This window comes from Cervus elaphus, chromosome 13 (genome assembly GCF_910594005.1).
Source record: "Cervus elaphus chromosome 13, mCerEla1.1, whole genome shotgun sequence".
Classification (NCBI taxonomy): Eukaryota; Metazoa; Chordata; class Mammalia; order Artiodactyla; family Cervidae; genus Cervus; species Cervus elaphus.
The window spans coordinates 35,079,143-35,104,290 of NC_057827.1; the positions used below are offsets into that span (position 1 = coordinate 35,079,143).

A 25,148-nucleotide genomic window follows, 5' to 3' on the forward strand; every position below is an offset into this window, starting at 1 on the left:
AAATAGAAAATTGAAATATATTTGTAACAAGTAAAGAGATTGAATCAGTAATCAAAAATCTCTCAACAAAGGAAAACTCAGCCAGGTGGTTTCACTGGTCAATTCCACTAAACATTTAAAGAATTAACACCAGTCCTTCTCAAATTATGCCAAAAAACAGAAGTAGGGAACACTTCCTATCTCACTCTATGAAGCTGGTATCACCCTGATATCACAGCTAGACAAAGACATCAGAAGAAATTCCAGACTAGTAAGCTATGAACATAGATGCAAAAGTTCTCCACAATTACACTTATCAGTATGTAATGAAAAATTAATAGGTGAAAAAGGAACTAAGACATAAAAAGAATGTATAAAAGCACATACTTTAAGATGTGAGATATTGAGATTATCGAACAGACTGTAAAATGATATCTTCTGTGTATAAATAAAAAATAAGCTCAAAAATATCTGCAAAGAACAAGGAATTATAAAAAAGCCATAGCAGATGTGAAAAAGAGTAAACAGGCATTCTAGACATGGAAAATAAAATACTGTGGTTAAAATTAAGAATTTAATGGATAGTTTTAACAGTGTATCAGAGACAGCTGGGGAGAGAATAAACTAAAACAAAAAACAGAAGAAAAATGCATATCTATAAAACTTTGATTTATGATAGACGAGGCACCAAAGAATAACAGGGAAAAACTAGTCTTTTCAATAAATGGTGCTCAAAAAATTAAGCACCCAGATGGAAAAAAATGAAATTAAGCTTCACAATAAGCCAAAAAATTAATTCTAGATGGATAATAAACTAAAAGTTTTAAAGCAAAACTATAAAACTTCTACAAGAAAATATAAAAAAGACTTCTTGACTCAGGAATAGGACAATTGCTTATAAAGATAAGCAAAAACTATTAACCATAAAATACTGATAACTTTTCCATATTAAAACCAAGAAATACTATATGATATCACTTATACTTAGAATCTAAAATACAACAAACTAGTGAACATAATAAAAAAGACACAGATATAGAGAACAAATCAGTGGTTACACAGGGGAGAGGCCGGAGGGGGAATATTTTGGTAGGGTAGTAAGAGGTACGAACTATTATGCATAAAACAAGTTACAAGGATACACTGTACAGTACAGGAAATAAAGCCAATACTATAAACTGAGTAAAATCTTTAAAAATTGTGCATCACTATACTGTACAGTTGTAACTTATATAATATTATAAATATATAAACTATACTTTAATTTTAAAAAAGAACTTCTGTTCATCAAAAAAACCAAAAGAGAGTAAAATGACAGCTGAGTAATAGAAATGTATATATTTAATACACTTGAACAACTGAGAAGTGGTAACCAGAACATAAAAAAACAAATTAGTAGAAAAATGGGCAAAAGATTTGAACAGGCATGTCACAAAAAAATTCAAATGGCCAAGCAGTATGAATAGGTGCTCAAACCTATCTGCAAACAGAGATGCACATTAAACTACAGCAAACAGTACTACTACATATCCACAAGATTAGCAAAAATTAAAAAGTCTGATAATATCAAGTGTTAGAAAAAGAGAAAGGACTTTCATACTTTGCTGGCAGTAGAGTAGCTTGTTATAATTTTGGAAACGATACAGCATTATCAAGAAAAATTAAAGATATACATACCAAATGACCCAGGAATTCCATTCCCTAGGGAAATTCTTGCATATGAGTTTAACGATACATGTTTAGAAGCACGTATTTCATCAAAACAACCCAATGTCCATTAGTGGTGAAATGGATAAATGTTACTGTGGTAAATTTATATAATGACAATATATAACAATGGGAAAAACCCCTTACAACAACATAAATTCTTAAATACATAATCTTGATAGAAGCAAAACATCAAATTACAGAGAAGAGAAGTCCATTTATATAATGTTCAAAACTAGACATGTTTAAACTAACATATATTATTTAGGAAGGAGCCTTTAGGGGACAAAATCATAAAATAAAAAAAAGTGGTTTCCAAAAAGCCAAAGTAATAATTTATCCAAATATTAAGAGAAATGTATGACTGGCAAAATAAATGTAGGTGGGTTGGAGGGTTCTGAGATGCTGACAGTGATGTTTCTCAAGGAGTAGTCACCAGGTTTTTTGCTGTTATAATTATTAATTTTTCTGTGCAAGTCTGTTTTACATAAGTTTCTATGTTATATTACGTAAGAGGTTCTTAAAAAGAATTTAAGAATAGTCCACAAAGAGATAATTTGCATAATCATAATAGAAAATATCACAAGTTGTATAAAAATGTTGCTGTAAACTAGTAGTGCAAATATGCATAACTGAATTTTTATAACAAATTTATTTGCTTTTAAAAGAGGACTTTTCATAAAGAAACCACAGTAAGTGATTTCAGATGAGATGACTAAAGTAGTGTGCTTTTATAAAGGCAAGCCTCATCATCTGAAATATAATATATACTATTTTGCAGTCATGATCACCTATTTTTTTTTTTTTTACAGAAAGATAATTAACATAAAATGCAGAGATTTAAGTATTTGGTTTGATGAATTTTGGCAACTGGACATACGTATATAATCACACCTAAAACAAAATATATAAACACTTCTTCCCTTTCTTCACTGTTTCTTTTTAAAAAAATACAAACCATGTACATATTAAAGATCAGTATGATTCTTAAAATAATAATTCCATTTAGTTGACTAAAACAAGCTAGTTGAAGAAGATATGAGAAACATTTTCATTTTACTTTGGGCCATATGATATACTTGACACCTTCTGACAAAATATGGGTGTCATATAAGCTATATACAGTTATTAGGCAGCTGCTATGAGGAAACAACTCCATAAATTGAGACCACTGTAAGTGACGGGATCAAAATAAGAGGATCCCACAATTGAATGTTTTCCAGTTTCTCCCAACTGAAGAGTTCCAGCTGAGAATAAGAGAAGTAAAACCTAACACAACCATGAGGTTTAGACAAGAGGCAGTGTCCAGCAGGACCTGAACACAATTTCTGAACACAATTAGGTGGAAAAGGCTCCTAGGGATTAGCGGTTTATCTCCTCTGAGTCTAGGCATGTATTAAATAGCCACAAACCTCAGTTGGTGAAAAGCAGGAAAGAAGAGGATGGGGTGAGGCAGAGTTTCTACCTTTCCATCTTCTACAGTTTTTTGTTGGTGGAATTTTGCAGGATAAACTTCAAAAGCACCAAAGCATGGCAGCTTGTGCTATAGGTATCATAAAGTCAACCGTGGTTTGACATCTCTCGATTCAGTTAAATTATGAATGCTGTCAGCTATGTGGTTTACTTATTGAGGTTGAAGAGACTCACAGCTGAATCCCTATTTAAATTTGGCAGGATTCTAAAAAAGTCAGGAAAGGCAACTGGACAAAATCCATGTCCAATCCATCTGCTTAAACTGTTTACTTATAGTAACAGCATACAAATGTCTCATGTTACTGATAAACCACAGAAAGCTTGTGGGATGCTGTTACTATCCAAACTTAAATGTAATGTGCAGTGTGGCAGAGTACTGAGAAAGCCAATACAAATACAAATCACATTTACTTAGAACAAATTTAATACAATGGCAAGAATGAGGAGAGTGCCTCTGCATATATAAGAATGTTTTAAAAACTCTTATTTGAAATAATTAAACATTTGTGCAACAAAAGTGTCTTTGAAGCAATTTAACTTGAACTCTTAGTGTAATTTTTATTGTGAAACATAACAAACATATAGAAAGTCAGAAAAAAAAATAGAAAACACATAACACAATTTAAAGAGTAATTTGAGCATAACAGCACCATCTGGTCAAGAAAAAAAGACTAGAAGCACTCTGGAAACCCCTTCAGTAAATCTCCCTGATCATATCAGGCACTCTCCTCTGGATAATCATTATCCTGATTTTTATGAGAAATACTTCCCGTATCTTCTTTATAGTTTTACCACCTAGGTTTACATTCCAAAACAGTAAGGTTAGCTTTGTCTGTTCTTGAAGTTCATATAATTGGAACTGCAATAGAGTATAAACATATTTTGGTGAATTGTTTCATTCACTGCACATTGTGAGACATATCCATGTTGCTACCATAATTTATACATTCAGCTGTTGAAGGATACTTGGGTTATCTTCCATGTTTGGTAATTATAAATAATGCCACCTTTGAATTTTTGTGCACATGTCTCCTTATGCATATATGCATTAGTTTCTCTCAGATATAGACCTGAAAGTAAAATATGATATGCATGCCTTCAACTTTAGTTGATCCTGGGCATATACCTGGAGAAAACCATGATTTGAAAAGATACACACACCCCATCAAGGCTCACTACAGCACTATTTACAGTAGCCAGGACATGGAAGCAACCTAAGTATCCACTGAAGGATGAATAGATAAAGATATGGTATGTGTATATAACAGAATATTATTCAGCCATGAATAAGAACAAAATAATGCCATTTGCAGCAACATGGATGGACCTAGTGAGATTGGGATTGACATATACATACTACTATGCATGAAATAGGTAACTAGTAAGAACCTATTGCATTGTACAGGGAACTCTACTCATGACTGTGTAATGACCTACATAGGGAAAGAGTGGATATATGTATACATATAACCAATGCACTTTGCTGTATACCTGAAACTAATGCAACGTTTTCTATGAACCACACTTCAATAAAAATTAAAAAAATAAAGCGGTAGCACTAACTTATCACAAACAGGGTATAAGCATTCCCACTGCTCTAGATCTTTGCTGATAATTGGTATTTTCCGTGTTTAATTTTTTGCCATTCTGATAGATGACTCACAGTATAACACCAAATTTTTAATTTAGATTTTCATGATTATTAAAGAGATTGACTATCTTTGCATTTATTTATTGGCTATTTAAATTTCTCCTTTTGGAATGCCATTCTCTTGACCATTTTCCTATTAGGTTGTTGTTGGGGTTTTTCTTTCCTTATTAATTTGTAGGGATTCCTTATATGCTCTGGATACCCTTCTTTGTGAATTGTACATATAAATGTCTTCTCCCTTTCTTGTTCTTTTTTATTCTTTCCTTTCCTTGGAGTCTCTTGATGAATAAAAGTTCCTATTTTAATGCAAATTTATCAACACCTTCCTTTATGGTTAATGTCTTTTCTGTACTTTTCTTATCTAGGCAAAACCCCAAAGTCAAGAAGACATTCTTCTGTTATTTCCTAATTTTATTTTTTCATTTACATTTAGGTCAATCTAGAATTAATTTTTTGTTTATGATGTGAGTTAAGGTCAAGTTTCAGTTTTTAAAAATAAGGATATTTAATCACCACAGCATCATTCACAAAATAGACCACACTTTCTCCTAATGCTTCATCCCACCTCCTTTTTCCATATACACATAAACAAGTCCTTCACATGCCATGCATCAAGCATATACATTAGAATAGGACTGTTTATATTTTTCTTTTTCTCCATCTTTGCTCCAACAGTGCACCATCTTAATTTGTGCAGCTTTAAATAAGAGATACGAAAAAATCTCATCTATGAACATGATAGATTTACTCTTACATACTTAATTCTTTTGATGACATCATAATACAATTGATTTTTATATACTCTCCTTATATCCAGTGGCTTTGTTAAACTTGTTCAATAGTTCATGATATCAGCTATGCTCTTTTTTTGGGCAGAAACAATTTGTTAGGTTAGGAAATTCCATTCTGTTCCTGGTTTACTATCATGAATTGCTTTGGTGATGATTTTATCAAATGCTTTTTAACTGCATCTTTTGAGATGATCTTTTTCTTCCATTAATATAAGCTATGACTGATTTTCCAACAATACACTAAACTTGCATATCTTGAATAAATCTAACTTTGTTGTTACATATTATTCGTTTAATACATTGCATGATTTGGTTTGCCAAAATTTGTTTAGGAAATTTGAATCCAAGTTCATGAAGGAGATAGGCTTGCACTATGATTTTCTTCAGTTTTACTATGATGTCTGTGGGCTGTGGATTTCTTTTTAATTTACCCCGCTTGAATTTTATTTGGTTTCATGAATCTGTGGATTGATCTATAAGTTTTAGAAAGTTCTAAATGATAATGACTTCAAATAATGTTTCTACTCCTCTCCTTCTGAATAACTATACATATATTAGGTATTTTCACTATATATTACATGCCTCTTACACTCTTCTCTATATTTTCCATATCTTCTCTCCATGCTTCAGTCAGGATTCTTTCCTATGACCTATCTTACAGTACACACAAATTCTCTCTCCAGTTGGTTTATTCTGTTATTTCATCTACAGTTTTTCTAATTTTAGTTACAAAAACATTCAGTTCTCAAATTTCTATTTTCTTTCAAATGCACTATACTTAAAAAAAAAAATGAATACTTATATCCTTGAACTCAGTAAGCATAGTTCTAGAGTCCCTATTTGTTTCTATTGATTTTTATCCATGTTGTCTTGCCTTTTATATGCTTAATTATCTTTCTCTGCCAGAAAATATATTTTAAAATCACATTATTGAAATAATTTGAGGCTTAGGTTGATTATTATAATATCTTCCTCCACAGTAGATTTTCTATTTGCTTTTGTTAGGTACCTGGAGGTATTAGCAATTCCAGATCACTTTCCTGTTTTTTTTTTTTCAATGATCGGGGTTTTCCCAGCCACTCAGATGGTTTGACCTTTAGCTGCAGTCTGCGCAGTGACTGGCACACTTTCTGTTTACCCTCTCTAGTAGTTCAGTCCTTTAAAGTCTCAACCCAAAACACCAACTTTTTGCCACTGTGTTAGCACTGACAGTCCTAGATGCTAATGTTTCTTCTCCACCAGTTCTGCAATATTATTAAAAGTACTACTCAGCTTCTCATCCACCTTTTTTGGATCACCAACTATAACCAGCTCTAAAATGCCATGTTCCTAGATCTTGGACCAGTAATTATTTACTACTCTATTAGCATTTTGGAACCAGTTTATAGTTTATTCACAGTTTATTAACTGTCATCAGTGAGAGGGCTATTCTGAATTACCTTCTGTGTCACTATTGTTAGGTCCATAACTGCAGATATTTTCAATCCTGTCTTTTATTTCCTAACACATAAAACACACAGTTTTATGACTGGTATTTACAAAGTCTTGCAGTTCTGCTTTCTGCTTGAGCTTATTCATAGACTTAATCTACTTTTGTGGTTGTGTTTTGACTGTGGCCACTTCTTCTCATAAAATTACTTCACAAAATGCCTTGAGGCCTAGGATAAAGGTGTCTTCTTCCAATTAGGATTTGCATTTCTTTCTGTCAGGTTCCTAGGGGATGCTACTAATCAATCTGGGACTACTTTAAACTCAATTCAACATCTAAAATAGTATGGGTGATGTGAATTTGGACTGCAAATCTATTCCAGGGCTGGATTATGGTTATATCTTCTGTACTTTGCTGAGGCACTTTCTTTGCAATCTCTGAGGGCAGGTGAGACAGTTCATGATTATGTCAGGGTGTAGGCTTTGGTGGCTTTAATCCTTGTGAAGAGAAAATCTCCTATTAGATTTTATACTTTAAGCAGCGGTTTGTGGCGCAGTTTGTTAAAAAGCATAACGCATACAACAAAGCTTACAAATAGAATCAGAGAACCTAAGCCAGAAGGAATGTGAGTCACACAGTAAGTACTAAAATACCCAGATCTCCTTAGTCTCCAAATCTCTTTTGTGACAGAACACTTTTTTTTTTGAAACCTCTTAACTTCCATTGTGTTTCTCTATCAACTATTTGCTATTATACAATCTCCTGAAAAGACTTGAAAAAATATATATGAGTCAGATTAACCCCTTGCCTAAAATCTTGTACTGTGTCTTCTCATACTTGGAATAAAATCCAATTCCCTTCTTTTAACATGGCTTGGCCTTTTTTTTTTTCCCCCATTTATTTTTATTAGTTGGAGGCTAACTACTTAACAATATTGTAGTGGTTTTTGCCATACATTGACATGAATCAGCCATGGATTTACACGTGTTCCCCTTCCCGATCCCCCCTCCTGCCTCCCTCTCCATCCCATCCCTCTGGGTCTTCCCAGTGCACCAGCCCTGAGCACTTGTCTCATGCATCCAACCTGGGCTGGTGATCTATTTCACCCTTGATAGTATACTTGTTTCAATGCTATTCTCTCAGAACATCCCACCCTCGCCTTCTCCCACAGAGTCTAAAAGTCTGTTCTGCACATCTGTGTCTCTTTTTCTGTTTTGCATATAGGGTTATCGTTACCATCTTTTTAAATTCCATATATATGCGTTAGTATACTGTGTTGGTCTTTATCTTTCTGGCTTACTTCACTCTGTATAATGGGCTCCAGTTTCATCCATCTCATTAGAACTGATTCAAATGAATTCTTTTTAATGGCTGAGTAATATTCCATGGTGTATATGTACCACAGCTTCCTTATCCATTCGTCTGCTGATGGGCATCTAGGTTGCTTCCATGTCCTGGCTATTATAAACAGTGCTGCGATGAACACTGGGGCACATGTGTCCTTAAAAAACTGGAAATAGAACTACCATATGACCCAGCAATCCCACTCCTGGGCATACACACCAAGGAAACCAGACCAGACAGAACACTTTCGTGCTTCACACTTTTAACCTGTTAGCCCTAAAACAGTTCTCAGAACTTCAGAAAAATTATCTGAGGGAACTGTGCCGAAGCAGTAACAGAAAGCATCAGTATGTTGAGGTCTAAACTAAGAGGACAAAGACCTCAAGATTAATCTCTCACCATTCCTCAGTGAGTGCTTGCCCAAGTTCCACCAGTCCCACCCCTGTCACTTCTAGGCTGTCTTCAAATTCTTCACTGGGTACTTGGCTTTGGCGCTAATGATTTTGTTACTCCAGGCAGTTTTCCAAACAAAAAGGAATGGTTATTTATAATTCCTAGACTGAAATCATAAATACCATCAGTTGAATTACATTGAAATGTCAGTATAACTCTATGAACAGGATTTCACATAAAGTGTGTCTGTCTTGGCAAAGTAAAAAGGATTTTAGTTCTAAAAGTTGCAAAAGGATCTTATTGTAGGTAAGTTTAGACTCTTAGGTGGTCCTGCAGTATATACTCTGAGGACAGTTTTACAGCAAGGTTCCTGACACAGACCATTTAGACTGGGAGCCAGACAACATTTTTCTCCCTCAAATTATAAGGAATCAGTGGTATTCTGGTAAATTGCCCCTTTGTGAATGAAATAACTTTACTTAGATTTTCATACTGAATACCTTTCTTACACAGATCATTTTACCTTTTACTCAAAAATTCTGTGACTACTTCAATCTAAAACAATATTCGTAAGATAAAGTTTATATGGTAGGATCTTCAAGCAATGCCTTTTATTTCAAAGTATAAGTACCCTTTTTTAAAAACAAAAAGAAAACAATCAGTATCTGCTAATTTTAAAATAGAGATTTCCCCAAGGCATATAAAACCTCTAAATATTCCATCCAGTACATGCTGGACAACTACCAGTTTCTGAACTCTCTCATACTTTGAAAAGGACATGTTATACAAAAGAACTGACTTCATCTGGCTCTGTTGTCATGCCACAGTGAGTATGCTGCTTTCAGTTCCTAAAGAGGATTATTGCTTGATGCCAAAATGCAGCTGAGCATTGTCTTGTAAAGTTGGTTATTCATATGACTGAAAACCCAGTAATTCTGCCCCTGAGGCATATTGCCTAGCATAGAGCAAGCTCTCAAAGTATAGTCCTTGGACCAGCAGCATCAATGTCACTTGGGAAGTTACTGGAAATACAAATTCTTGGGACCCACTCCAGATCTACTGAATCAGAAATCCAAGGTGTTTTAACAAGTCCTCTAGGTGATTCTGATGCAGACTAAAGTCTGAGGCTCCTTCCCTGCTTTAGAGAAATTCTTCTTGAATTGTTCTAATACAGAAATTGTGTGAGCAGCACTGCCCCTTACCTCTCTCCCTCTCTCCAATCATCCCCGTCTACACACACACACACACACACACACCCACACACATCCAATCCTGAAAATGAACATCTATTGTCAGGAGAAGGATATAAAAGATTGTAGTACTAACACAATGCAGTACTCACTATATGAGAGAGAAAATTAATGAAAAATAGCTACATTTATAAGCTTAAATAAAACTTAGAGCCATAATTTTGATTGAAAAAAATCAAGAAGTCTTCAGTGTAATATTTTATAAAGGTCAAACACAAGCAAAACAAAATAATATATTAATTAAATATACAATTATGTGATAAATCAAGAACACTATTTTTATAAAACAAAGAAAGGATACCCCTTTAATTCTATACAGTATTTCCTGAAAGGGAGCAGAGGCAGGGGGATAGGGTGAGGAAGGAATCCAGTGGGAACTATAAATAATAAATATACTGGGATTAACTTAGTTCTTGGGTTGGTCATGAGATCATAACCCATTGCATTTATGTAATTTTTATTCCTACATTCTTTCATATATATAAAATATTACACAATACAGTTTAAACCTAGAAAACAAAAATTACAGCTAATAAACAAAGATGAACATTACCTTAAACAAAAAAATTAGAAAGCCACCTAAGTGATATAAATTGTATAAACTGTGATATGTTCATTCAGTTAAAAAGAATTTATAAGATATGATAAAATATTTATGATAAAATTAGCAATATAAAATACTGTAAAAATGTAGAGTAAAATATTAGAAAAAACACAATAAAATGTCAATAGTGGATATTACAGGGAGTTTTATTTCTTCTTTGTTCCTTTAAAATTTTCTATAGTGAATAATAAATACTTTTAAAACCATTAAGAATTTTTTAAACTGTCATTGAAACATTTAATGCCTGTAAGTCATTAAAGAAAACTATCAAATCTTCTATTGGAAACAGGAAGGAAACTGGTGTTTTGTGAAAATCTGTGATTTATAGGCTTTATAATTCAAAGTCTTATATTTTCTGCCATAAAACTGTATATCTTTATTACTCTGATTCTATTTAAAATAGAATGTCATGTTAGGAAAAATATGACTGCAAAAACCACAATGTAAAGAAAGTATTTTTGCCATAGAGGACTTCAGTTAAGACAACTAAAAACAATTTCAATATCATTAAGAACAAAAAGAAAAAATATCCACCAATGGTTGACTGGCTTTTGGAAACACCAAAGAAACACATATACCTAAGAGTTTGCGTTGTAGTCCCATGGCCGTCATAATAAGAAAGAAAAGTGAAAGTGAAATCGCTCAGTCAGGTCTGATTCTTTGCGACCCCATGGACTGTAGCCTACCAGGCTCCTCTGTCCATGTGATTTTCCAGGCAAGAATACTGGAGTGGGTTGCCATTTCCTTCTCCAGGTGATCTTCCCAACCCAGGGATTGAACCTGGGTCTCCCACATTGTAGGCAGATGCTTTACCATCTGAGCCACCAGGGAAGTCAGTAAGAAAGAAACATAAAGATTATGGCCAGAGGCCAGAGATGAGTTACATACCTCTTTTTCCAATATTCTAGCGACCTCACCAAGGGTCCGATCTAAAGCAGAAACCTTATTGCTTGCCCATGAGCCACTGTCTTGTACTTGTAGTTGTTTTAGAAGATCTTTGGCTAACCGCTGAAGCCTTGGATACAAAATAAAAGAGAAGAATGACATGAATGAATTAGACTACAATATTTCATTTTCCAGCACTTTTAAACAAAAGTTACTTTCATTATTATATTGGAAACTGCTTCATAGAGTACCTAAGGAAAAGAAAAACAAATCACTCCTGAGGCCATTATTACTCTATGTTCACAAACACCAATCTCGTCTTTGTCATGAAACAGACCCAGAGGACAGTACTGTCCATCCACAGGGCCAGTGGGGGCAGCTGCTGCCACCAGCTTCTGCGTTACTCTCACACTAGAACAGACCCGATGATGGGGAAAGTCAGAGTATGATGGCAGAGAAAAGGAGGAGAGGAGCCTGAGCAGGTTTTCATATTTTGATGTAAATCTTTAAGGCAATTATAAGCATTGTAAATTCTTAGAATGTCAAATTCCCCATGTTCCAGTTTATAAGCAATTTGGGGATTTCCTGTCACTGCTGATGTCATTTAGACAACAGAGCATTTGCTTTTATTTGCTCTTCACCAAGAATAACACATAACACACCTGGGGAACCCAGGTGGCTCTAGTGGTAAAGACCCCACCTGCCAATGCGGGAGACATAAGAGATGTGGATTCGATCCTGGGTTGGGAAGATCCCCTGGAGGAGGGCAAGGCAATCCATTCCAGTATTTCTGCCTGGAAAATCCCATGGACAGAGAAGCCTGGCGGGCTACAGTCCAAGGGGTCGCAAAGAGTTAGACACTACTGAAGTGACTTAGCACACGCGAAAATAACACGTATTTCCTAGGACTCTTTAGTGAGTGGACTGCATTAACGTTTCTTTAAAGCCCTTACTTCTGTTTCACACACTTCATTCTTCGAGCAGTCTTCTCCTCCTATTCTGTTATTCACCTGAGCATCCTACCTGAGACGCTCACCAGACACCATCCTGTATCTCTCCACTTTTCCCCATATGCCATTTCCCTGTGACCCTACTTCCATTTTTATCTATGACTGATTCCCTTGGCCTCCATTATAATCACTTCCTTGTAAACGTGTATAATCACTTGTATACAGTCACTTCCCTCTCTGTTGTTCTGTTACTCCTACAGCTAACCCCCAGTTATGGTAACAATCATCAACGTTTGTTTAGTGGGCCAGGCATCCCTCTCGGTGCCTTGTCAACATTAATTTAGCTGGATTAGTGAACATCTGCCAGCCGTTTCCATTTCTGATACTGAGAAAAACTCATACCATACAAAAGGTTGGCATGACTATGGCTTCAGAATCTTACTAGTAAGTTTGTCCAAGTCTGCTCACTCTTGCACTCTTCCACGAAGACTTCTTCATATATTGCTCCATCTCCTCATAATTCCACTCTTCCTTCTCCCCCTTGCTTTCATATAAGAAGATTTTACATTTCATAGAGAAAATGGAAGCTACTGGAACAAGGAAATCCTCACTTTCTGCCAAAAATCTATAAGCATGTGAGCATTTCACCCATACTCTCCTTTATGTCTCCTATTACAATCAAGGAAGATTGATTCCTCCCATGTAGGGCTAATCTTACCGCACTGGCTCTATATGCATGAGGTCTTTCTGGATCTAAATCCTGCTTTCCCTGCTTCAGTATCTTTGCAAATGCTCTTTTATTCATTCCTTCTGAACTACTTCCCCCACCTCCAGAAAAATCGTACTCTTCCCTAAGTTCCTAGCTCAAACACTGCTTTCTCTGATCTATTCCTTCAAGTCACTATCACAAGTCTCTCTCACGCAGAGATTGACAACAGGATTTTTGGTAATGATGGAAATGTTCCATAACTATTATGTACAACCTGGTGGCTGCTGGCCAAATGTACCTATTGTGCACTTGAAAGACAGTTAGTATGACTGTAGAACTTTAAAAAAAAATTAACCATTTTATTTCATTTATTTTTGGTTGTACAGGGTCTCCGTTGCTGTGTGTAGGCTTCCCCTAGTGGCAGCAAATGGGGGCTACTCTCTAGTTGTGGTACCAACGCTTCTCCTTGTGGCGGCTTCTCTTGTTTCTAAGCAGGGTCTCTAGGACTTCAATAGATGCAGCACACAGGCTCAGCAGTTGTGGCTCACAGGCCCTAGAGTGAAGAGGCTTCGGTATGAAGAACTAATTTAATTTAATCTTAATAATTTCAACAGCCATATTTGGCTAGAAGCTATCATACTGAACAGTGCAGAAGCACAATATTAACCTTATGAGAGGGTTATCGAACGATTCACCATCTTATCCATAGCATCGTTACATAAGTACACTCTAGAAGTACTGATGTATGGTCTAAGAAGAAATTTCTTCTTTATACTATTCTTAATAATATCCATAACCTCTATGTTACAAAATACTTTCATGTACATGATCTTATTTGTCCTCTGAAAAACATTATCCATCCCTGTTTAAATGCTAGGGCTTAAGAAGATGAGGTGACTTTCCCAAGGCTTCACGGCTAGTAAATGCACTATTGGAACTAGAAATCTATGCCTTTCATCTTCAGATTTCATGCTTTGTCTCCACACCGTATCAGTCAATTCAATAAGAAAATTATATTCACAAATGAATAATATCCTAGAACACAATTTCATCTAAAAATGTATTTATGTAAAAATCTTTAATTCCTCAAAGAATACAATAGCAGCTGCAGTTCAAAAAGGCACTTGTGAACTCCAGTTTAAATCTAAACTGTCTATATGGAGTTTACTTTGATAAGTCACAGAATGAACACAAACTCTAAAATCAGAAATACCTAGGCTTAAATTCTGGCTTTAAGTAAGCTGTGGGGAGGTTATTTAAATACTCAATCTCAATTTCTTCAACTTAAAAGTGGAGATTATATATACATATATTTTTTTCTTTAGAGCTTCTGAAGATTAGAGATAATTAATGTAATGTACCTAACACCATTCACTAAAGTAGACATTGAATAAATAATCAATAAATAATCAACTATTATTACTACTTACTGACAGAATGTCTCAATCTAACATTTCGAGAATATAAAAATTACAAAAACACACTAAGAGCAACATAGTCCTTTTCCTCCTAATCGAATGTGGGCTAGAGTCCCATCCGATTAAAGTAACTGACCTTATCATGTGGACGAATATTGGCAGCAAACTCCATTGTGTGACAGATAAGTAGCCACTTCAGCTCTTGGCTGAATAAAGCCTGCACACCATGTAACTAAATATCCAGCCATAGCAACAGATGCATATGAATCTAGTAGTACTCTTACCAAGAATGCTCACATTCCACTGAAAACCAGGGGTATTTAGGGAGGCACAAGGACCATTTTAATTCACAGAATACAAGAGGCTTATATTTCACCCTGAGGTAAATCAAATCTGGGACTCATATGAACCTACCCTTCAAGGAAGAATGCCAAATGAAGGGGATGCTGTGGTAACATGAGCTAAACCTCTGCTTCATTCCTGGCCTCCACAGAAGTACCACAAATAACATAGCTCCTCTCAAGAAAAAAAGCATTAGATTTTGATTCATACTATAAATAATGATTGAATGTCACAGGACTCAATTCCTGAAAGTTATAGTTTCCTTATAGGGCAAGAATAGGAGCTGTTTAGAGGGTGCAGTTTTTTAATACAGAAATTGCTATTTGTGTAAATTCTGGTAGATAATTTTTCTAGCATGAAAAGAAAAATTCATAATTCCTAGCCCAGAACATGAGAAGTATCTGACAGGTAAATGGCTTTGTGGAGAATTTTTTAAGGTCAGATATTTTCTTCTCAAAATTTGAACACATTTTAACAATTCTCAGTTCAAATCTGTTACTGGTAAATGTGAAACATAAGGGCTCCTCTATAAGGAGCCCTAACTTTTATCACAGTAAAGTTTTGGGAGGTTCATTAGGATCATTGGGAAGAGTTATAAGTGTAAGAAGGGAAACTGGGTCCATGTTAGGAAATAACATTGTTCTTTAAGTGTGATGGGCAGGAAGACATAAATATATTAACTTCCATTTTTTCTTATAAACCTTCTCTATTTGAGAGGTACACAGCCTAAATTTAAGGCTACAGGTTTCTCTTCCATTTTTAAATTAATATGCCTAAGCCTGTATTTCTAAATGTTAAGAGTTTAAGAAATCCTCTTATAAAATGAAAAAAGCCAGTGTGCATATATTGCTTCCCATATGGAACATCTTTCATTGTTGCCTCCAGCATCCTTTCTTGTGGATAAAGAACCCATCTACCCTTTCAGGGAACTATGTCATCCTTACACTTAATACTAGATGTGCTCAATGCTATCAAGGTGCTGCTGTTCCCAAGACCCTCATCCTTGGTGGAAAGATCTAGAAAATGTGTATACATTATTTTATCTAAATAAATATAAAATATATATAATTATATTTACAAAAAGATGATGCTTGAGCAACAGGGCTTTGAACTGTACAGGCCCGTTTATACATATTTTGTACACTATGTGTGTACCACAGGATTCCTGGTTGGTTGAATTTGTGAATGTAAAACCTCAGAGGGGAAGGGTTGACTGTAAAAGTTACAGGCAGATTTTTGACTGATCAGAGGGTCAGTACCTCTAAACCCCACTCTGCATTGCTCCAAGGGCATGTGTGTGTGTGTGTGTATCCCTACACTTTACATCTATATTTATTTCTACATATATGTTGGAAAATACAAGTTAAAACTGATATCTACAATGTCAATTCATCACTGCAGGATTTTCTATTCTCCTTGAGTATATTTTTTAACTCTCTTCTCTAACAGTGAGCAATCTGTCTTCCAACATCCTTAATATATTTACTTATGTGAACAACCCCCCCAACATATCACCCATCTTTGTTTATGTACATTATTATCTACCTGCTTGGCTCTGACTCCCCACACTGGTCTCCTCTGCTCTTCTCACGCATGCATGGGTTTCACAGCCTTTACAAGGCTCCCCTGACAGACTGGGCAAGGATAACATTCCATGGATATGCCCTCGTCACTTGGCTCTGATTCCCCACACCAGGCCATGGTGTCCTACCCCACACGGAAGCTCCCGTCCTCTGCTCGGCTTTGAACCCTCACACCTGGCCACCCATCCTTAGTTCACTCAGGCTCTGACAGCCACCATTCTGCCCCCACTGCATCCAGTCATCCAGCCAATGCAGATGGCTGCTTGGTGGTGCTCTCATCTAAGAGCTATAGGACTGAATTTTTCTGGAAGGGGGAAGGGAAACTGGAGAAAGTCATTTTCATTTATTAAATAGAATAATTTTATAAGGAGACATGTCTTTTCATCTCCTTTTTGGTTACCTATTTCAATCAGTTACAATAATCAAGCTTTTTCAGAAAAAGGATGACTCTAAAGTTTTAGATGACTTCATGTAAGGATGAACCTGCCATTTCTTAAGATAAACAAAAATAGGAGGGGTAAGTTTTGGAAACAAAATTCAGGAGTTTACCTTGACACATGTGCACCTGAGGCATTCAACTGAACAGAGAGACAGCCAAGTGAAAATGCTAACATGAAAGCTGGATATTGTATTCTGGAGTTCTGGGGACAGGTCTGGATTGGAGACATGAATTTAAAGTCCCTCCAGATACTAGCTGTTTAAAGTCATGAAAATAAATGAGATTACCAAGAGAGTAATTCTCTACCAGAACTCTCAGGACAAAGGCATGCTAATGTTAGAGCTCAATGAGACAATAAACAATGAGGCAACAGATAATGAAGAAGAGCAGTTAGTCAAGAGGAGAATCCAGAGAAAGCTGCAGAATAGACTATTACGTTAAAGGTCCCCCCTTGAAGTATATCTTGCTAGCCATGACTTAATAGTCTCCTCATAGAGTGACTAAGGACTTGACAAAATGACTTGCCTTGGCCAATGAGACATCAGCAAATGTGACACAAGCAGAGGCCTGATCTGGCCTGATATCCCCTATCGCTGATGAACACTATGCAAAAAAACTGATGCAAAAACATCATCAGAACAAGCTGAACAAATTCAGCAGCATATTAAACGGATCATCCACCATGACCAAGTAATCCGTCATCATCAAGGAGGCTGACCCAAGCTTCCTTACATGGCAGTCAGAGGGGAACAAGAAAGCAAAGTTGTGAGCAAAAGCTTCAAGACTTCTGAAGCTAAGGCTCAGAAGTCACATACTGCTTCTGCAGTAGACTGGGGATCAGAACAAGTCAAAAGGTGAAATTCAAGAGTAAGGTTAATAAGAGTCCACCCCTTGATGGAGAGGTGGCAGAGTTATATTGCAAAGGGCCATGCCTTCAGGAATGGCTCAGCAACTTCTGGCCATCTCTGCCAACACTATACTATGTCATATATTAAATTTCCTCAAATTTTGGATCCATTTCTAGATTTTTTTTAAAAACCAAGTCCATTAATTTGTATTACTATTCACATGCCAATGCAAAACTATTTTAACCACCTGTTAGCTGAATCCTACTTTATTTTCCCTCTTTAAAATTTTTTTTCATGGAAACTTAATTTTTCTATATGTTCTTTAAAATGCTTCTATCTCTAGCTTTAAGAAGGTTGTTATTTTATTGAAATCACATATTTGTAGGAGAATTTAAAGAGAATTTACTACACATTGTCTTCTATCCAAGAGTACAATTTGCCTTTTAACTTTTACGAGTCATTTTTTTATATCCCTTGTTAGCATTTTAAGCTTTTATTTCTGTAGAGCATTCATATTTCTTGTTTATTCTTAAAAGTTTACTTTTCTATTGCTATTATAAATGATATTTATATTTTCTGATTATCAAAAAGAAAAGCTACTACTTTTGTATCTTAGATATGCTGCTGCATAACCTTAGGCAAGTTACTTACTCCATTTAGGGCTTACTTTCCTCATGAAATTCATTGTGTTGATGTGAGTTATAAATGAGTCAACACATGTAAAGAGCCTGGCATAAGGTAAAGGTTCAGTAAACATCACCTATTATTAACAGTGTCACATAAATTTGGAAATCAGTCATCTTACTGAATTGATTCTCTTATTTTGACTAGTTCTTCACTTGATTCTCTCGGATTTTCCAGATATACAGTATGATCATAATCTCAACAATTTCATTAATGTCTTTAATACTTTATACTTCTTTTTTTCTTTTAAAATAACAATGGCTACTAGCTCCAAAACAGTAATAAAGTATACCTGATGGGTGTCTTATTTCTGACAGGGAAGAATATTTCTATTACAAATGTAAATAACAGCTACAGTAAAATGCTATTGCATAATCTATACCAACAACTGCTTATAGCTATTCCTCCATCTGTGGCATGTAAGTTGTTTCTTGAGTTTTTCACTATTGAAAGTAACATAAAAATAGTTATCTATGTATATAAATATTTGCACACATTTTTCATTATTTCACTGGGGAGTTGAATTCTAAAGTGGATGTCCAAAGTAGCGGGGGGATAAATTAGATGAGTTTGGGACCAGCAAACTATATAAAATAAACAACAACGTCCCACTGTACAGCACAGGGAACTATATTCAGTATCTTTTAATAAACTACAATGGAAAATAATCTGAAAACAATGTATGTATAACTGGATTACTTTTCTGTACATCAGAAACTAACATAACATTGTAAATCAACTATAATTAAAAAATAAAACTTTAAGTACTGGAACTTAATCATGTATATATAATGAATAAAAGATCTTAAAAGTAAAAGAAAACCAAAGTGGATATCCTAAACTCCAGATTCACATGGCCTTTCAGTAAGACTATACCAATCTGCACTCCCAGCAGCAGTATTCTATGAGTACCCTTCTCTTGCTGCATCGCTATTGGCAGTCTATTTGAGATAAACAAAATGATGATGTTTTTGTTTCCTTAGCTAGTACACCTAGTAATTACACTTACACCCAATGGTGGAGTCTAAATCCTTACCTGTCAAGTGGCCCTTGCAACAATCCTGAATGAGATCTCCTCAGAGTAAGAATCAGTACAGCCTTGGCAGAACTTGCTTTGTTCAAATAGGGTTTCTCTACCTCAGCACTACTGATGTTTTGAATGAGATACTCCTTTGCTGTGGAGGACTATCTCACGCACTGAAAAAAGTGTAAAGGCATCCCTGGCCTCTACTCATTTGTTGGCAGCTGCACCAGTTTTTCCAATCTGTGATAACCAAAATATTATCACATATCCCCAGATACAGACAAATGACCTCTGCCAAAATCATCTCCAGTTGGATATACGGTGTTAGAAGAATAAAATCCTAAGCATTGGATACAAAAGTCTATGACCACAAGCGAACGATAATGGTTCAGATAAACTTTTGTTATAGGCAGAGACTAAAGAGACAAATCAATAAAATGTAGACTAAAATACTCACTTTGCTTTATAGGGTGAGTCCGAACCAGAATTTTTTGCTTCCAATAAACTCTCATATTCCTTGGCCCTGGAGAGAAAAGAGTTTTTATCATTATTAGCTATTTTGTTGCTAATTTTTATACCAAAATAAAATTTTGGCTATGTTTTTCCCCTCCCAGTATTAAGAATATTACTATGCTCATTTTTTAACAATTCCATTTCTGACACTGCTTCTTTACAATACTATAAATGCGATCCAAAAAGACTGAAAAATACATATTTCCTCTCAGGACAGAAAATCATAAAAACATTTCTGAGTTAGGGACTTGATACAGAATGGTGCCTATTTTTCAAAAATATCAAAATCATAATTAAATTTGAAACCATTTTAAGTTTCTATAAGGTGGTTGAGATGGCTGAATATCAATGTACCTCAAGAGGTATTCAATGCAAAATTACTGTTGTTGTTGTTCAGTTGCTAAGTCATGTCCAACTCTTTGTGACCCCATGGACTGCAGCACCCAAGACTTCCCTGTCCTTCACCATCTCCCAGATTTTGCAAAATCACATGTCTATTGAGTTGGTGATGCCATCCAACTGTCTCATCCTCTGTTGCCCCCTTTTCCTTCTGCCCTCCATTTTTCCCAGCATGAAGGTCTTTTCCAAAGAGTTGGCTGTTTGCATGAGGTGGCCAAAGTATTGGAGCTTCAGCATTAGTCCTTCCAATGAATATTTAGGGTTGATTTCCTTCAAGATTGACTGGTTTGATTTCCTTGAAGTCAGGGGACTCTCATGAGTATTCTCTAACACCACAATTTGAAAGCATCAATTCTTCTGTGCTCAGCCTTCTTTATGGTCCAACTTTCACATCTATACATGACTACTGGAAAAACCATAGCTTTGACTATATACACCTTTGTTGGCACAGCGATGTCTCTGATTTTTAATATGTCATCTAGGTTTGATACAGTTTTTCTACCAAGGAGCAAGTGTCTTTTCACTCTGAGGCTGCAGTCACTGTCCATCATGATTTTGGAGCCCAAGAAAATAAAATCTGCCACTCTTTCCACTGTTTCCCTATCTATTTGCTATGAAGTGATGGGATAGATGCCATGATCTTTGTTTTTTGAATGCTGAGTTTTAAGACAGCTTTTTCACTCTCCTCTTTCATCTTCATCAAGAAGCTCTTTAGCTCCTCTTTGCTTTCTGCCCTTAGGGTAGTATCACCTGAGTATCTGAGGTTGTAGATATTTCTCCTGGAAATCCTGATTCAAGCTTGTGATTCATCCAGTCCGGCATTTTGCATGATGTATCTGCATAAAGTTAAATAAGCAGGGTGACAATATGCAGCCTTGATGTACTCCTTTCCCAATTGTAAATCTGTTTGTTGTTCCAGGTCCTGTTCTAACTGTTGCTTCTTGACCTGCATACAGGTTTCTCAGGAGACAGGTAAGACAGGTGTTCCCATCTCTTTCAGAGAATTTGTTTGTTTGTTGTGATCCACACAGTCAAAGGCTTTAGAGGGTCAATGAAGCAGAAGTAGATGTGTTTTTGAGTTTCCTTGCTTTTTCTATGATCCAATAGATGTTGGCTATTTGATGTCTGGTTCCTCTGCCTTTTCTAAACCCAGATTGTAAAATCAAAAAATCTGGAATTTTTTGATTCACATACTGCTGAAGCCTAGCCAGAGGATTCTGAGCATTACTTTACTAATATGTGAAATGAGTGCAATTGTGTGGTAGTTTGAACATTCTTTGGCATTGCCCTTCTTTGGGATTGGAATGAAAACTGACTTTTTCCAGTCCTGCAGCCACTGCTGCATTTTCCAAGTTTGCTGACACATTGAGTGCAGCACTTTCACAGTACCATCTTTTAGGATTTTAAATAACTCAACTGGAATTCTATCACCTCCACTAGCTTTGCTCATAGTATTGCTTCCTGAGACCCACTTGACTTCACACTCCAGGATGTCTGGCTCTAGGTGAGTGACCATACCATCATGGTTATCTGGGTCATTAAGTTCTTTTTTGTACAGTTCTTCTGTGTAAAGAATAGTCATTGAAGTCTAGAAGTAATTTTAAAAGTGGAAATGGTGACCAGATACTCAAAGATTTGTTCTATTTTGCTTTTGTTGTTTATACTAGTCAGCACAAACATTTAATATTGGCATTTAGTCAAACGCCAAAAGTCTGCAAAAATCTAATAACATTTCTCTGTCATTGTTCAGCTAAGCTCCAGCTTGTGTGTTCCAGCACTTAAGAGCCATCAATAGGTCAACAATCAGCAAATGTCACTTCTACAATATATTAACAATGATTTTTCAGTTTCTCTTTTCAGAGGTCAAAATTTAAGTTTTGACCATTCATCCAAAGGGTTCTAGTCTCTAATTAGTGACCTGTGAAAGAACTAATCACAATGTACACCAATCCAGAGAGCGATGACTGGTGGAAAAAAAAAAAAAAACTGATTCATAAAAACCTGAAAGATGCAATTTACAACAGGCCTAATGAGAGAAAAAAATCAATCTAGCATAAGTTATGCTTGGGAATGAAGAAATAGCTAAATTAGAATTAAACATTAAATTATGTATGTTTCAACCTACATGTGCACATTGAAAGTGAAAGTGTTAATCACTCAGTCATGTCCAACTCTTTGCAATCCTATGTACTATAGCCCGCCAGGCTCCTCTGCACACAGGATTTCCCAGGCAAGAATACTGAAGTGGGTTGCCATTCCCTTCTCCAGGGGATCTTCCCAATCCAGGGATCGAACTCAAGTCTCCTGCATTGCCAGCAGATTCTTTATCATGCGCTCATTGAAAGTGAGTTTTAGTCACTCTGTCATGTATGACTCTGCGACCCATGGACTGTAGCCCATCAGGCTCCTCTGTCCATGCGATTCTCCAGGCAAGAATGCTGGAGTGGGTTGCCATTCCCTTCTCCAGGGGATCTTCCCAATCCAGGGATCGAACTCAAGTCTCCTGCATTGCCAGCAGATTCTTTACCGCCTGAGCCAGGGAAGCTTTCAATGTGCTCATTGCTCTCAGCCAAAATATTAAGGCATATCAAAATGGGGAAATATCCACACTCTACTTGTCATTGTGACCTCATATGAAAGTGGGAAAAATTACAATTATGTAGGGTTCAATGCATTCCAAGCACACATGCCAGAAGCTATACACTCACTGTCTTGTGCAGTCTTAAAAAATATCTTTTCCTCATTTTACAAAAAAGAAATTAAGGTTTAAGAAGTGGTCTGCTATATCAAAACATTTCTTCATCTGAGGCTTCAAGTGGAAAAGACTGAACACATTCTCCCATTTGTGCACACTTAACTAGAAAATTATAATACTATCCAAAGATATCCTAACTCTACCTGAAATGGTAGTTAAGCAGTTTTTCCTAACTTGAATCTTATCTTGATTCACTTTTAACAATCAATTAAACACTTATTTCCAGAGTTCATACTCTGTATAAACTAAACTAGAATATGGGGGATAATAATAGTTATATATGGCAGGGATGAGGAATATACATAGTGGAGCTATTCAAGATATTTATTCTCCACAAGGAAGAGGAAGATACAGCATTAAAAGGCACATAATTCTGCAAAGCTGAGTAGGTAACAGATGTGAACTGTCACAAGTGCTCATTACCACCTAAGATGCTATGGGGAGTTTCCTCAAGGAAATGGAAAGTGTACCTGCTTGAAAGATAGGTAGCATCTGAATACACAAAAAGAAAATGACGTTAACAGGAGAGAGAAGTGAGCAATAATGAAGACACAGAGGGAAACACAAGTTATACTGAGGGAACTGTGTACAGATCCCTTTGGCTGGAGCAAAAGATTAAAATATGGGAATAATGAGAGATAAGACTGAATATTATAATTAAATTCTGACTATTTTTTAAGAAAATGACTCACTTTATTAATATTTTAAATTTATTAGTGTCATGTTGTACACTACATTTCCTCACTTTTAGTCTCCTTGTTATCATGATTATATTTTTTCTCAGACATAATGTGGGATATTTATTTACTACATTTTTTTGGCTAGCCTTTTCATAGGCTCTTTTGTTACCAATATACTCAAAGAATTAGATCTTATCAACTTCTATTTAATTTGTTTTTATCTTTATAAAGATATAGTACATTATAAGTGCCATATGTGTATTTGTTAAATAAACACAAATAAATCCATACCATTTTCCAGGAAGGAGATATGAAAGTTGTTCTAATCCTTGAGTTGTTTAGATCATTTCTACTTCAACTGATAAAATAACTTAAGGTTAAAATTTCATTCTGAGTAATTTTTTTACTATGTTCCCATAAGTTTCATTTTCTTACTGTCACAAATGTCAAATAGTTTATTTCCATTTTTTCTTACTCCAAAAAAAGAAACTCATTACTTCAAACATTTTCTGCCCCAACCCCACGCTTTGGTTTCAAAATGTTCATTTTTTGTCTTTATAATTTTTTTTATTCTTGGGTCAGCTTTATTGAGGTATAACTTACATCCAATAAATACTTGAAGTTTTAAACCTATAATTTGACGAGTTTTCACAATTGGGCCTACCAATGTAAATGAAACCACAATCATGATATAAAGCATTTCTACCACCCACAAAGTTTTCTCATGTTTTTTTTTGCAATAACTCTCTTTCCTCTTCCCCTACTCTTTCGTTCCTAGCAACCAGCTGTCTACTTTCTACTCCAAAGCTTTCTGAATATCAAATCAGTACAATCGTACATACTCTCTTGTATCTGAATTAATTCATTTAGAATAAATCTCTTGAGAGTCTTTCATAATGTTTAATATATTATTATTTTATTCCTTTCCACTGCTCTACAGTGTACCATTCTTTGGATACCATAACTTGTTTAATCCACTACCAGTTGGATATTTTACTTTCCAATCTGGGACTACTACTATAAACATTTGTAGACAAATCACTGTATGGATAAATGTCTTAATTTCTCTTAGATAAATACAGAAGTGGGATTGCTGAGCTTTATGACAAGCACCTGCTTAACCTTAATTTACAAAATGTTTATCAAATGGGTCATTCCAATTTGTACTTCTACCAGCAACATATAGAGTTTCAGTTGCTTTAATCTCCAACTATTACTGGTGAATGGCCTATTTCTCCCTCAATTCTGTCAGTTTTCCCTTAATGTATTTTGTGGTTTTCTCACATGCACATATGTTT

At 35.5% G+C, this 25,148-nt stretch overlaps 1 protein-coding gene across 2 annotated transcripts in view; it reads right to left on the reverse strand.

The window, feature by feature from the left end:
• The window catches only part of SCAPER (S-phase cyclin A associated protein in the ER), a 400,216-nt gene that overhangs the window by 194,139 nt on the left and 180,929 nt on the right, over positions 1 to 25,148 (reverse strand). For both annotated transcript variants that reach the window (XM_043921754.1, XM_043921755.1), the window contains exons 22-23: positions 19,961 to 20,026; positions 11,510 to 11,636 (exon numbers count right to left, since the gene is read on the reverse strand). In XM_043921754.1, coding sequence (XP_043777689.1) covers positions 11,510 to 11,636; positions 19,961 to 20,026 — 193 coding nt within the window. The remainder of the gene's footprint in view (positions 1 to 11,509; positions 11,637 to 19,960; positions 20,027 to 25,148) is intronic.